General features: G+C 41.5%; 1 protein-coding gene across 1 annotated transcript; it reads left to right on the forward strand.

The window, feature by feature from the left end:
- Positions 1 to 1,684: 1,684 nt before the first annotated feature.
- LOC147457693 (uncharacterized) lies at positions 1,685 to 2,881 on the forward strand. Its single transcript, XM_086513640.1, has one exon. It carries the CDS (start codon positions 1,793 to 1,795, stop codon positions 2,879 to 2,881), a length of 1,089 nt encoding a protein of 362 aa, XP_086369766.1. The 5' UTR covers positions 1,685 to 1,792.
- The last annotated feature ends 10,952 nt before the right edge of the window (positions 2,882 to 13,833 follow it).

A 13,833-nucleotide genomic window follows, 5' to 3' on the forward strand; every position in this document is an offset into this window, starting at 1 on the left:
AGGGAGGTCAACTGCTATGCAAGTCGATGTTTGAAAACGGAGAAGGTCGTGTTCACACGTGGCTTGCGAGGCGGAGGAGGTGGTGGAAGGCGGCGGGATTGGCGCAGGATACGCGCATGGCGCCTGGGTAGTCGAAGCAGTGCCCGCTCTCTTGCACCGTGCTCTGTAGAAGAGCCACCACCAGCGGATGCCCCAGCTGCGACGCCATCACGAGCACCCGATGCTGCCCATTCACCACAAGCGGCACGCATACAGATTACTAAGGATTAAGGTGTAGGAACCCATTGTGGACAACAGTTTGGCTGTTGGGTACATTGCGTGGGTACAAGGCAATGTAAGAGGAGGATTCAATGATGGATTGTCTGTTTGCTCTACTCACACGGTGCACTCAATTTTGAAAACTCCCAAAGAGACAATAGGTTAGTAATTTTGGAAAAAATGCCAGCATGGCATTTTTTTGAAAAGACTACGCTGCGACTTGCGGACGAATCTCCCCACGCCCACACAATGGTCTGTCGTACATATGCAGACGCGCTTGCTGTGCCAGGCAACAGAGACAGAGGGTGTCGATGGTGACAGCCTGGGCATCAACGTGCACCCGAGAGAGAGAGAGAGAGAGAGAGAGAGAGAGAGAGAGAGAGAGAGAGAGAGCAGTTCACGATGGTAAGGAGGAAGAGAGGTGCAACTCTCACAAAACTCCTGGCGGTGAGATCAGAGTGAGCGAGATGACGCGAGGACGATGTCGTGGGAAGTGTCGAGATGGTGGAGGAAGCCAAGGGGGACCCGCACAGCATCGACTGAGGGGACGATGATGATGAGATCATAGGGACTGAGGGAGGGAGAGAGAGAAGCTACATGTAAGCAAAGGAGAGTCGGCACAGTAGCCGGCCCAGGCTGAGAGAGAGAGAGATAGAGAGAGAGAGAGAGAGAGAGGGAGGTCAACTGCTATGCAAGTCGATGTTTGAAAAAGGAGAAGGTCGTGTTCACACGTGGCTTCCGAGGCGGAGGAGGTGGTGGAAGGTGGCGGGATTGGCGCAGGATACGCGCACGACGCCCGGGTAGTCGAAGCAGTGCCCGCTCTCTTGCGCCGTGCTCTGTAGAAGAGCCACCACCAGCGGCTGCCCCAGCTGCGACGCCATCACGAGCACCCGATGCTGCCCATTCACCACAAGCGGCACGCACCCTCTCGGCACCGCCGCGACCTTCTTCCTATTCTTCAGGTGGTGGTGTGCCTGCTTATCGCGGCCACCCACTGCCTGTATTGCGATCGGGGTGTGCGAGTCCGCTCCATCTGGAAGCAGCCTCTGGAGGGTGATACAGCTATCTGCGGCAGGAGCTTACAAGGAATGTTGCAGCCCCTCGACCTGGCTGCAGTTAATGGGGTATTCTGGCAGAGTATCGACCGGCTGTGAGCAGAGTACAAACCGGATGTTTGCAGAGTACCGACTGGCTATTTTGGCAGAGTACCGACAGGTTCTTTGCAGTGTTGGCGTAGACTAATAATTAAAAATCATGACAATAATTTAAAGAAACAATAGTGCGTGTCAAACGAAGAGACACATCCGAATGTAACGGTGCACGCCTGTGTAGCACCTATGTAACATCAACAACAATAATCAAAGAATACAATCGATACAATCTTCTGAGTGTCATCTCTCTCTAACTGTCTCTCAAGTTCTGCGTATTAATAACTGCATATTAGCGCTCACATGGTATCAGAGTAGAGCGCTGAGAAAAGGCCCACACTGCAGCGAGCCACTTCTGAAGAGTTGATCCGGACTTCTCCTCGGACATGGCCGCTTCTTCATCTACCTCTTATTCTGAGTATTATCAAATTGAAAAACTCAATGGCACTAACTATCTGCCTTGGAGTTTAAGGCTCCAAATGGTTCTTGAAAAAGCAGAAAATCTTGCCGTTACAGATGGTTCTGAACCGAATCCCTCCAATGTAGCAGTACCTCCAGGACAAGCGCTTGCGTCCCAGGCCGACATTGATTCTTGGAAAAAGAAGGACCTCGACGCTCGCACGGAAATTATCCTCCATCTTGGGGATAAGCAATTGCAGTTGGTTCGACAGACCAAAACAGCCCATGAGATGTGGAATCTCTTGCAACAGCAATATCAAAGGACTAATGTGGTTTCACGTGTTCTGTTACACAAACAATTAAATGAATTAACAATGAAATATTTTAAGACCACTGATGTTTTCCTTGATGCATGGCAGAAGGCATCTGATGACTTGCTGATTGCAGGACTCCAACTTCCAGAAGAGATTCAAGTTACCACACTTCTTGCTGCACTACCTGAAGAATGGCAATCATTCATAACTACGCACTCCAACAATGTAGCCTTGACTGTGAATGAACTAATTGCCCTTATCCGTCAAGAAGATCAATTACGGGCCAGATCTACACCTACAGTCACTTCTCCACTTCAAACCTCTATGGCCATGGCTGCGGGGGGATTACGATTTCCTCATAGGTCTAGGTTCAGACCTCGGGTTACTAGTGGCCGATCCATGACTAGACCACTCAATCATCTAAATGTCATGGGCAATACCCGTCCATCCCCTCGAAATCGGCGCATCAATCCCAACTATAGGGGAAACAACTACCAAACCTCATATAATCCTACCTTAGTATGTAACTTCTATAGGAGACGAGGTCACTTAGAACATGAGTGTCGAACCAAACAACGGACACGAGGAAACTACTCTCCGTCCCACAACCAAGCCGACCTTACTGAGTTGAATGACTCCAGCGTAGAGAATGATGTATCCACTCTACGCTTGTTTATGGCTACTGGACACACTCTTCCAGATGATCAAACTTGTTACCTTGATACTGGGGCAACTCACAATATGACTGGAGGTCGCTCTTAGCTACATGACTACAGCCCACTCCAGTATCCCATGGAGGTCCGTCTCGGGGATGACGGTGCTTATTCGGCTGAGGGAATAGGCAATGTCTTTCTTAAATTACCAACCGGAGATGTTACCAAAGTAACAAGTGTCTACTATATTCCTGGTCTTGCAAAGAACCTGTTGTCTGTGAGTGAGGTCACTCAAAATAGGACTTCTATTGAATTCTTTCACAGACACTGTATCATCAAAGCCTCAATTCCTAACCAGCAACCAATTAGAGTCATCTGCCCTCAAAAGGGTCGACTTTACCCTCTTGGAGTGAGTGCAATGCCAATGATTATGCACTCTAATACAGCCACCTCTCAAGAAGACAACAGTAGCGAAACTCTTTGTTGGCATTATCGGTTAGGACATCCTCATGTCCGCGCCATGAAGACTCTACAAATGTACAAAATGGCCAAGGGAATAAACTTACATCCCTCCTCCATAGACCTCTGTGAAGCATGTATCTACGGAAAGATGACACGAACTAAGTTCCCTCGTTCTCAAACCAAAACCAAACAAGTCTTAGAACTCATTCACTCTGATGTGTTCGGACCATTGCCTGTGGCATCATTGACTGGTCACAAATATGTCATTCTCTTCCTAGACGACTACTCAAAGTATGCCATCATTTACTTTATGAAGCAAAAATCTGAAGTGTTTCGTCATTTCAAACACTTCCATAGCTTTGTTGAGCGGCATACCACTTGCAAATTACAAACACTTCGCTCTGACAATGGCGGGGAGTACATCTCCCATGAGTTTCAAGAGTATTGTTTTGCTCAAGGGATTGTCCATCAGTTTACAGTTCCTCATACACCACAACAAAATGGCATCGCTGAACGCAAATGGGGCACTTTATTTGGTGCGGCTCGTTCCTTGTTACAAGTTGCTGGCCTTCCTCAATCCTTTTGGGAAGAAGCTACTGCTACAGCTTGTTATCTACAAAATCGGCTACCTTCCAAAACCTTGCCGAATGTCACCCCTCGTGAAAGATGGACAAATGAGAAGCCCGACTTGACTCATGTTCGCATCTTTGGCTCTCCTTGCTATTCACTAGTCCCAGCTGAAAAGCGAACTAAACTAGATCCACGTGCTGAGCGATGTATTCTCGTCGGCTACGGTGAGCGTTTTGGAGTTAAAGCCTATAGACCCTATAACCCATTGACTAGAAAGTTTGTTTTCTCTCGTGATGTCATATTCCATGAGGAGACTCTCTTATCAACTCCTACTTCACCACGCTCTCCCGACTTTTTTCGTTATGATGAGGATTCCCCGTCATCCTCCTCTTCAACGAGACCTATTGAATCCAAATATAATCAAGTCCACAATGACCATGACTATACTTTCAGCTTTGAAGAGATTCAATCACATAACCAGCCTCCGCCACTCCCAGCTCCGACACCTCCGCCACCCCCTAGTGCTTACTCTCTAGGAGGTAGTGTTTCTGCTATTCCTACACCAGCTCGTGAATTTATGTTTCAAGCCAGTCGTCCGGCTTCTACAACCACTCGACGCCGTCTTCAAAACCCTCCTCCTCTTGACACTGGGATAACACATATTACCTACCCAAGCACTCAAAGAAGAACTCCTACCAATCCTCGAGGTCGTCGCCGAGTAACTCCTACCCGAGTTACCAACAACAAATGTAGAGAGAATACCTCAACTTCAACCTAGGATGCTCCCCTACAAGTGTCAGAATCTTCTACATCCACATTGGTTGCACAAGAATCAACACCTCAATCAGCTACTAGAGGTCAACGCTTCCGATCCATTTCAGAAATTTTAAATGACTCAACACCTGCTAATGCATTATCAGCACATACGCAGCCAGTTCTCCTTCAAACTCGACGTGGCGCTGCTACCTCCACCTCAACTCCTAATACTCCCTTATCAGAGGAACTCCCTTCATTCATGGATGATACTTCCATTCCTGTTACTGAGGTACTTGCTTCGGTAGAGGCACCTCTATGGCATGCTGCTATGGAGAGTTAAATGCCTTCTCTTCAACAAAATAAGACTTGGAAACTTGTACCTCGTCCACCTGATCGGTCTATCATCTCTTGTCGTTGGCTCCTTCGTAAGAAGTATCATGCTGATGGCACTGTTCAAAGGCATAAATCTAGCCTTGTCGCTCGTGACTTTTCTCAAGAACCGGGGATTGATTTCCAAGAAACATTCTCTCCTACTCTAGGACTATCCACCCTTCGAATTCTCATGGCAATTGCTGCCAAATATGATTTTGAAATTCACCAGATGGACGTGGAAACAACTTTTCTGAATGGTTTTCTTGAGGAGGAAATCTACATGGACCAATCACTTTACTTTATTGACCCTCAATTTCCAGATTATGTCTGTCTCCTACTACGCTCCCTTTATGGACTCAAACAATCCCCTCGTCAATGGAATGCTCGCTTCAATAAGTTTACACACAGAGAAGGTTTTCATCGTTGTATTTCTGATGTATCCGTATACACACATCATGGGCCAGACGGCTTCCTTGTTCTTGCTTTGTATATGGATGATATCATTCTCATGGCTCCATCCCTGCGTGCCATCACTAACATCAAACAAGAACTCTCAGCAGAATTCAATATGACCAATGGGGGGGAAATTTCTTACATTCTCGGCATACGAATTCTGCGTGATAGGCCACATTCATTAACTCTTGATCAATCACGCTTTGCTAACACTATTTTACAAAGTTTGATGCACCAGACTTATTGTCTATTCAAACACCCCTACCTCTTCGGATCCGGGAATTGTATTCACATTCAAAATCCGGTCCTGCTAGTTGGAGACACACATCAGAATATCGAAGATATAGAAGCATTATTGGGAGCATTAGATACCTTGTATCTTGTACTCGACCAGATTTAAGTTTTTCTGCAGGCATCCTATCTCGCTTTATGCATGATCCAAAACCTGTGCATCATCAATATGTGAAGCGGCTACTAAACTATATTGCGAGAACCAAATCAATGAGATTAGTGTACCATAATGCTGGAGATCAAAATCTTTCTGTTCGAGGCTTCACCGATGCAGATTGGGCTTCAGATTTGCTAACTCGTTTATCTACAGGAGGGTATGTTTTCACATTAGCTGGTGGTCCTATATCATGGAGGAGCAAACGTCAACCAACAGTAGCTGCCTCATCATGTGAAGCTGAGTATAGAGCTGCGAATGATGCGACAAAAGAAGCTATTTCGATTGGTAACTTCTTAAGAGAATTAGATTTTAAAATACAACTGCCTCACATTATCTACTGTTATAGTATGGCAGCTATTGATGCATCGAAGAAACCGAAGCAATCTGAAAAGCTGAAGCACTTGGACATACAAGATCATTTCAACCATCAAAAGGTTGAAAATGAGATTATTAGCCTGACCTATGTCAATACACATGAAAATGCTGCAGACTTTCTTACAAAGAGCTTGCAGATAGACAAGCACTATAAGTGCTGCTCCATGATTGGAATGGAGATCTGATGATTTTTATTATGGGGGGGTGTTGGCGTAAACTAATAATTAAAAATCATGACAATAATTTAAAGAAACAATATTGCGTGTCAAATGAAGAGACACATCCCAATGTAACGGTGCACTCTTGTGTAGCACCTATGTAACATCAACAACAATAATCAAAGAATACAATCGATACAATCTTCTGTGTGTCATCTCTCTCTCTAACTGTCTCTCAAGTTCTGCGTATTAATAACTGTGTATTACCGCTCACATGCAGCAGTTTGTTCAGTAACTTGGCCATGGAGACGCCCAACCCGCCTGCTGTTAAGGGGGAAGGGGGGGGGGGGGGGGGGGAAAGGGGAAGAGATAGAGAGAGACAGGAGAAGAAGAAGAAAAGTTTTAATCAGGAACAAAACTATTCGGAGAGAGATACAGGGAGGGAGGGAGGGAGGGAGGGAGGGAGCCGCGCGATACAATGTCCCTTCTACGTGGGCTCCTCTAGGCTCTGACCCGGTTGCCTTACCGATCCAGCTCGCATAGGGGTGTCCCTGGTCAACAGGTACTTGTAGACTCAGTGCTCAAAGAAAACTTTTTCCAAAAACTTGGAAAACCTGGGTTCTGCATGTGAGAAATTTTAGAGGTAAATCGATCACTTTAGAAAAAATTTACACTAAATTTCTCAAAATTTTGTAGCCATTTTCGAAAACCTTCAAATTTAAAATTCAGAGGTAAAACTCAAGTTTTGTATAGATCAGATTACACTAAGCCTATGTTTTTTCAAGCATTGGAGTAGAGTTAAACATCAACGTTTTGAAGTTTAATGTGTGATCTAAGCACTCGATCTCACCATATGGCGAAGGAAGTATTTTAAGTTAGGGGAAAGGAGTCATTGAGGTCACACCAATGGAGTATTGATAGCGTTGTTCGAGGGTCAATGCAACTATAGTAGATCGCAACTAGTTGCAAGTAGTAACCATGGACATTGGTGTTTGCCAAATACCCCTCAATTGAATAACAAAACCTTTTCCTAAAAATCTGTGAAAGCGTTTTTCTACCATTATCGAGAGACTATGCATGTTTGGATGGTCCTCTCAAATTCTTGTTGATTGGTATATATATAAGCTATCAAGTCCAAACAATCAAATATGCATAACAACATGCAAGGATAAAAATATACAATGCATTCATGTCATCCATTTTGATGTCACATTAAGTAGTGTCATGTTTTACCCATCATGTAAATTGTAGCCCATGCTTGAAGCCCATTGATGCTAGCATCCAACTCGCTTACATTATCTTAAGATTTGACCCTACATTAAAACTTGGCTTAGCGAAAGGGATACTTACATTAGATGTATCTGATAGTTGCTTTCACAAAGTGGTTGCTTGGGTGCTCAACTCTTCATCTCTATTTGATCATCTTGCTTGTAACCTTTTTTACCTTCAATATCAATGGTGTTGTGCGGAATGATTGAACCTCACCCCATCAAAGAAGTTGGCCAGAGTTTTAGGAGCTTAATTCTAGCAAGTATGAGGCTTCCATTTTGGGTTTGGAGCGCCCTCCATACGTGCCTATAGAGGCCTTATGAGGAGCCCTTTTATTGGCCCATCACATAGAGTACTCCCTTACTCAAATTCAAAGGTGATTTGCTTCTGAGTTATCTTATAGATAGTTGTATGGTAAATAGAAAAGTCCCAAGAAAAATAAAGATACTCTAGCCAAAAATATACATTTTTTCAAAAGTGAGGAACTGTAGTTTCAACTAGGCAAAACTTCAACATAAATTCCCGGAGCGTCCACTAGGAAATATGTAATATAACACGTTCAAACAAAATAAGGGATTTTTTATTAGGTACATTTATAGAAAAATGTACCTATATAAAGTGGTTTCAATTGAAAAAGTGAAAATTTTCATACATAAGGGCTAGTTTTTCAATAAAAAGGCATACATTAGGGGTACATATAATACTTGAAAATATATACGTAAGGAATTATTTGAATACCTCTTGTTTCGCACGTATTATATGCATTTTTTACATAATGGACTCCCCAGGCAAAGATTACAAAAGGCTCTTTGTGTGTGTGTGTGTGCACGTGCAAGCGTGCACGCACATTGCAAACCCATGTTTTATTTATTTATGTATAGAGACACATTTGTGTGTTTGTATGTGTATATACATACATAAAAAAACAAATACACACACATATACATATAAATGTTTGAGGATTGACATGAAGAGAGCCTCATCACTTGGTCATCTGTCTTGGCCTCTTGTTTGTTCAATTCTTGAAGAGTAGTGAGGGATAAAGAGTGATAATTTTTTCACAAGACGAGTGTGGTCGACCATAAACCCTACCCCTTGTTTGTAACTCTGCTAGTTTGTGTTGACCTTGGAGAACAACTCTAAAGTAGAGCAATGCTAATCCAAATTTCAAACATGCTTGCGTTAGCACTTGTGGTGTTAAATTTGAAGAAGTCACATAAAGACAGGTATACTGAGGAGAGAAGGAAGGGGAGCACCTTTGAGAAGTGTAATAGTGTTTGAAAAGACAATTTTTCAAGCAAAGTGCACTAATTTGATTGTGAGAGAGAGAGAGAGAGAGAGAGAGAGAGAGATTGTTAACTTTTTTTTGCAAGTAGCATGTTTCATAATCCTTACTTTTCAAAATTTTGTCATCTTCACCTTGAGTCCATGGTTGAAAAAGACTCAAGTAGTAAGTAGTTCCAACGTCTTCATTAGATGGAATCTAAAGAGATCCCTTGGGCATTGGAAAAGCAAAAGGAAGTTTGAATTGGAATGAAAGTTCTCCTTTGATATCAAATTAAACTTGAAAGTTAAAAACGTTATTTTCATTTAGCTACTTGAGAGAGGGAAGAAAGTAAAAAGGAAGGGTAGGGGGAAGAAAGAAAAAGAGGGGCGGGAGGAAGCGGAGACACATGTCAATCTTTGTTTTTTTTAAATTATGCTTAAGGCCACCACAAAGGCCACCATAGGCTTGTAGCGTAGTGGTTTAGCTTGACCCCGTTTATTTAACGTGATGAGTTCAAATAATGAAAGTTGAAATTATGAGTGGTTTTGTGTAGCCTTTGAAATGTTGAGCTTATATGTGAAGCTACTCAATATATAAATTCACATATAAGCTAGAGAGAGAGCACAGAAATAGAACCCCAAAGTGTGTAGAATACACACATGAGATGGTGTATATATAGAGGGGACCTGGGTGCCATGTATAGAGAAGCCATATATTGAGTAGCTGCACATATAAGATTAGCACCTCCGCTCAAATAAGGGCCCTTAACTGTGGATGAAAAAACCCTTGGGGGATGAAGGGAAAAACCCACAGCTCTATATACACCCACCGTTATATTATAGAAATCATTGAATATACAAATGTTCGTGAGGAGCTACATCACTCCTTTTACAATGAATGTTTTATGAGGAGTTACATTACTCCTATCCTATCAAATACAATAATGAATACAAAGGTTCAATAAATAGGTGTAAAGGCTCTCGATTAGCTCGTAATCAGAAGTGTCTCCGTGAATTTGTTGTGTAGCTTGTCATCAATATCGCATCACCAAACATGTCTTTATGTTGTCATCACCAAACATGGCTTCAAAAATCTTTTATTGTCACCAAGTTTGTCTTCATGAAATCAATTCTTTGATCAATCCTACAATGATCATAGACTCAAAAAACATAGTCATGAAAATTATTAGCATCGTTAGTGAAATAATTACGTTCACAATGCCATAAGAGATGGTTCGCGACGCCACTCTTTTGACAACATATATACGCACGATAACATATGGTACATAAAGTATGAACGTAAAAGTACAAGATGTGTGATTACGTGATGCAAATGACATGTGTATATACTACATAAAACGACATTTATCAACGTAGTGATATCAATGAGTATCATCAAAGTATTAACAAAATATCATCATTGTATCAATAAAAATGAATAAATCATCATGGTATCAACGAAAAGCATCATACAATAATTATTGTATCAACGAAACAACATCATGGTATCACCGAGAATAACCATGGTATCAACGAAACAACATCATGATATCACCGAGAATAATCATTGTATCAACGAAATAACATCATGGTATCACCGAGAATAACCATGGTATCAACGAAACAACATCATGATATCACCGAGAATAATCATTGTATCAACGAAACATCATGGTATCACCGAGAATAACCATGGTATCAACGAAACAACATCATGGTATCACCGAGAATAACCATGGTATCAACGAAAAAACATCATGGTATCACCGAGGATAACCATGGAATCAACGAAATATCATCATGGCATTATTGAGAATAACCATGGTATCAACAAAATATCATCATCGTATCAACAAAAATCACCATGACCAAAGTACTAACAAAACATCATCATGGTACCATCAAAATCACTATGGTATCAATGAGAGATTATCAATAATACGATGTAAACTATATCTCTAGAAGAATAATTATACGAGAATCAATGAACGAATATATCATATAACAAAAAATCATGTAGCGACAATACACTATGAGAGATCGTGGTGTTTACCGCTGAACAGTACCTCAAAACAAGAGAGAGAAATCTAAAATGAGGAGAGAGAACTAGCTTTGTTGTTCATGCAGTGTATTACTGCGCATGTTATCGCATTTATTAACGCGCTTATTACCGTGCCCATTACCGCCAAGGCCATAGACCCCCTTTCCCCCTCCTCTCCCGCGGGGTACCATTTAAATCAAATACAACTCAAAATGTATTTACAAACTACAACTCCTACACTCTCCAGAATGCTCACTTTACTTAATCTCTCTTACACTCTAAAAATCTCTATATAAATCATAATACTCGCAACAAAACCATTACAAATACTATTCATAAGTAGCACATAACGAAACATTTGCGAATTAATCATATACTACACCAAAAAAAAGAATGGAGAGTTTTATTAATTCTCATCTTGTATAAGATCTCTACAAGCACTAGGGTCCATATTTAGACCCATAGTATTCAAATCAATAAAAAAATTTAGAGATTCTTCCTCCTCTCCATCACCTCCTGTAGAATCATCATCGCTTTCTCCCTCTTGATCCTCCTCAAGATGACTAGTTGCAAGGCTTGGCTGACCTTCATCAACTTCAACTACATCTTCCTGTGCATCTTGTGGTGATGGTATGATGGGATCAATTACTGGCTCAATGTCCATCTCTGCAAAGATAGACCTACCTCGCGGCGTGACTGGAATGACATATCAAAGTCTTCTTTGATATATACATGGCACATAAAAAACCTATACGTCACACATAAACAATAAGCTGATATATATATATTAAATTTTTAATTTAAGTTGATTGCACATAGCCTAAATTATCTGCTCGCAACTACTAGGATACACCAAGTTGTCAGTTTTTCCCGATGGAATTGGGTGGAATCCACCATAATGAGCCCATTTTCATGTCTTTTGACCTCATCCGCAAACCATCAGCTCTCAAAGAGGAATTTGTGAAAAGATCTGAAATCCACTTTGATTATTCTCTCTATAGTACCACAATATCTGACCTCATCTGTTGTTGTGTCAAAGTTTTCGATCACGCCACAATCGTTAGTGGTCCGACGCTCATCTATCTTGCAAGTGTGGAAATGTCAGCCTTCGGACCAAATGGAGTTGAAAGTGAGACCCTACAATCACAATGCATAAGAGGTTACATCGCATTTCATAAAGTGATTTTCATACATGCATACATAACACCATCACTCTAGGGCTATCTATCTTTCCATTGCACACTACGTAATACACTCTCTATTGTGTGCCTTGAGCTTCCTTCGTCTTCTGCAAGCTGTGTGCGTTTCTCTGCAACCCTAATTCCAACAACAAAATCATCAAACTTTGCTTGAAGTGGATCAAATGCCCAACGCAAATGATCGTCTGAAGTTCCATAGAGAGATAAAATAAGAGCATCACAAATGATTTTGTGATGCTGACGCAATAACTTTGTCTCTACCATGACTGAAGTCTAAAAATGCATGAAGCAGATAAAATTAAGATAGATCTAGAATTGATATAACTTTGACTTGTATGATTGCAAATAGAAAAATAGAAAAATATAAAAACATTTTCATGAACTAAAATGCTTATTTACAATTCTAAAATGACAATAGTCCTCTTTGCAAAGAAAGACAATGAACAGTAACATTTGCAAATGAGCAACTATATGATATGGTACCTCTTTCTGCAGTGCAACGTGATGGTCAACAACAACCATTAGCAAAAGATCTAAAAATACATAACCTTTCTCTGCAGTGCACTGTGGTGGTCAGTGACAACCGAAGACGAGAAATCTAATAAAACCAATTTGCGTGGAGCGAGATGTGGTAGTTAACAACAACCAAGGAAAAAGGATTTAAAATAACTAACCGCTCTCTATAGTGCGACGCGGTGGTCAGCAACAGCTTGAGACGGGGAATCTATTAAACCCAATCAACCTGCAGTGTGATGTGATGGTCAACAATAGCTAGGAACAAAGGATTAAAATAATTTAACCTCTCCCTGCACACTATGACGCGGTGGTCAGCAACAGCCAGAGATGTAGAATCAATTAAATCCAATCTTCTTTCAGTGTGATGTGGTGGTCAATGACAACCAAGAATGAAGGATCTAGAATACATAACCTCTCCCTGTAGTGTGACATGGTGGTCAGAATAGCCAGAGACGAGGAATCTATAAACTCAATCTTCTTGTAGTGCGACATGGTAGTGGTTAGCACCAGCCAGGAATACCTAACCCCTCCGTGCACTGTGACACAGTGGTCAACAATAGCCACAAATGAGGAATCTAATTGTACATCCTAAGCTACTCCCTAGAATGAAACACGGAGATAAACAGCAGTGAGGGATGAAGCCCCTAAAGTCTAAACCCCCCTGCAGTGTGAAATGAGGAACAACACACCAAGGAGGGGTGTCTAAACTCTATCTCTCTTTACAGTGTGGCACAAGGGTCAACGCAACCAAAGAGAGGGCCTTGACCTGCAAACTAACAATGAGGTGTGAGCAATGCTCCACAACAACAGTACTAGCAAAGACAAAGTGAGAGAAAAAAATAAAAAGAAGAATAAAAAATGATTACATGCTACTAAAAAGCTTGTAGCAATCACGTGCTATCTCTATCGTAAGCGTCTTGTTCATGGCAGTTCCAACGAACTGTCGTGGCACTTTTTTTATAGAGTATATGTTTTGATCAAAATATGTTTCGGTCAAAATATTTTTTTCCAGATATTCGTGTACAATACGAATATACAACGTAGAATACCAAATCATACGTACATTTTTTGTTGTACGAGCTTATAAATGCTACTTAACATGCGATAAGTAAAATCCTTTAACTATAGTTCACCTACGATTTAAAGTCGGTTATGATCAGCCTCGGTGAGATACTA

This window comes from Adiantum capillus-veneris, chromosome 5 (genome assembly GCF_014529385.1).
Source record: "Adiantum capillus-veneris isolate H3 chromosome 5, ASM1452938v2, whole genome shotgun sequence".
Taxonomy (NCBI): domain Eukaryota; kingdom Viridiplantae; phylum Streptophyta; class Polypodiopsida; order Polypodiales; family Pteridaceae; genus Adiantum; species Adiantum capillus-veneris.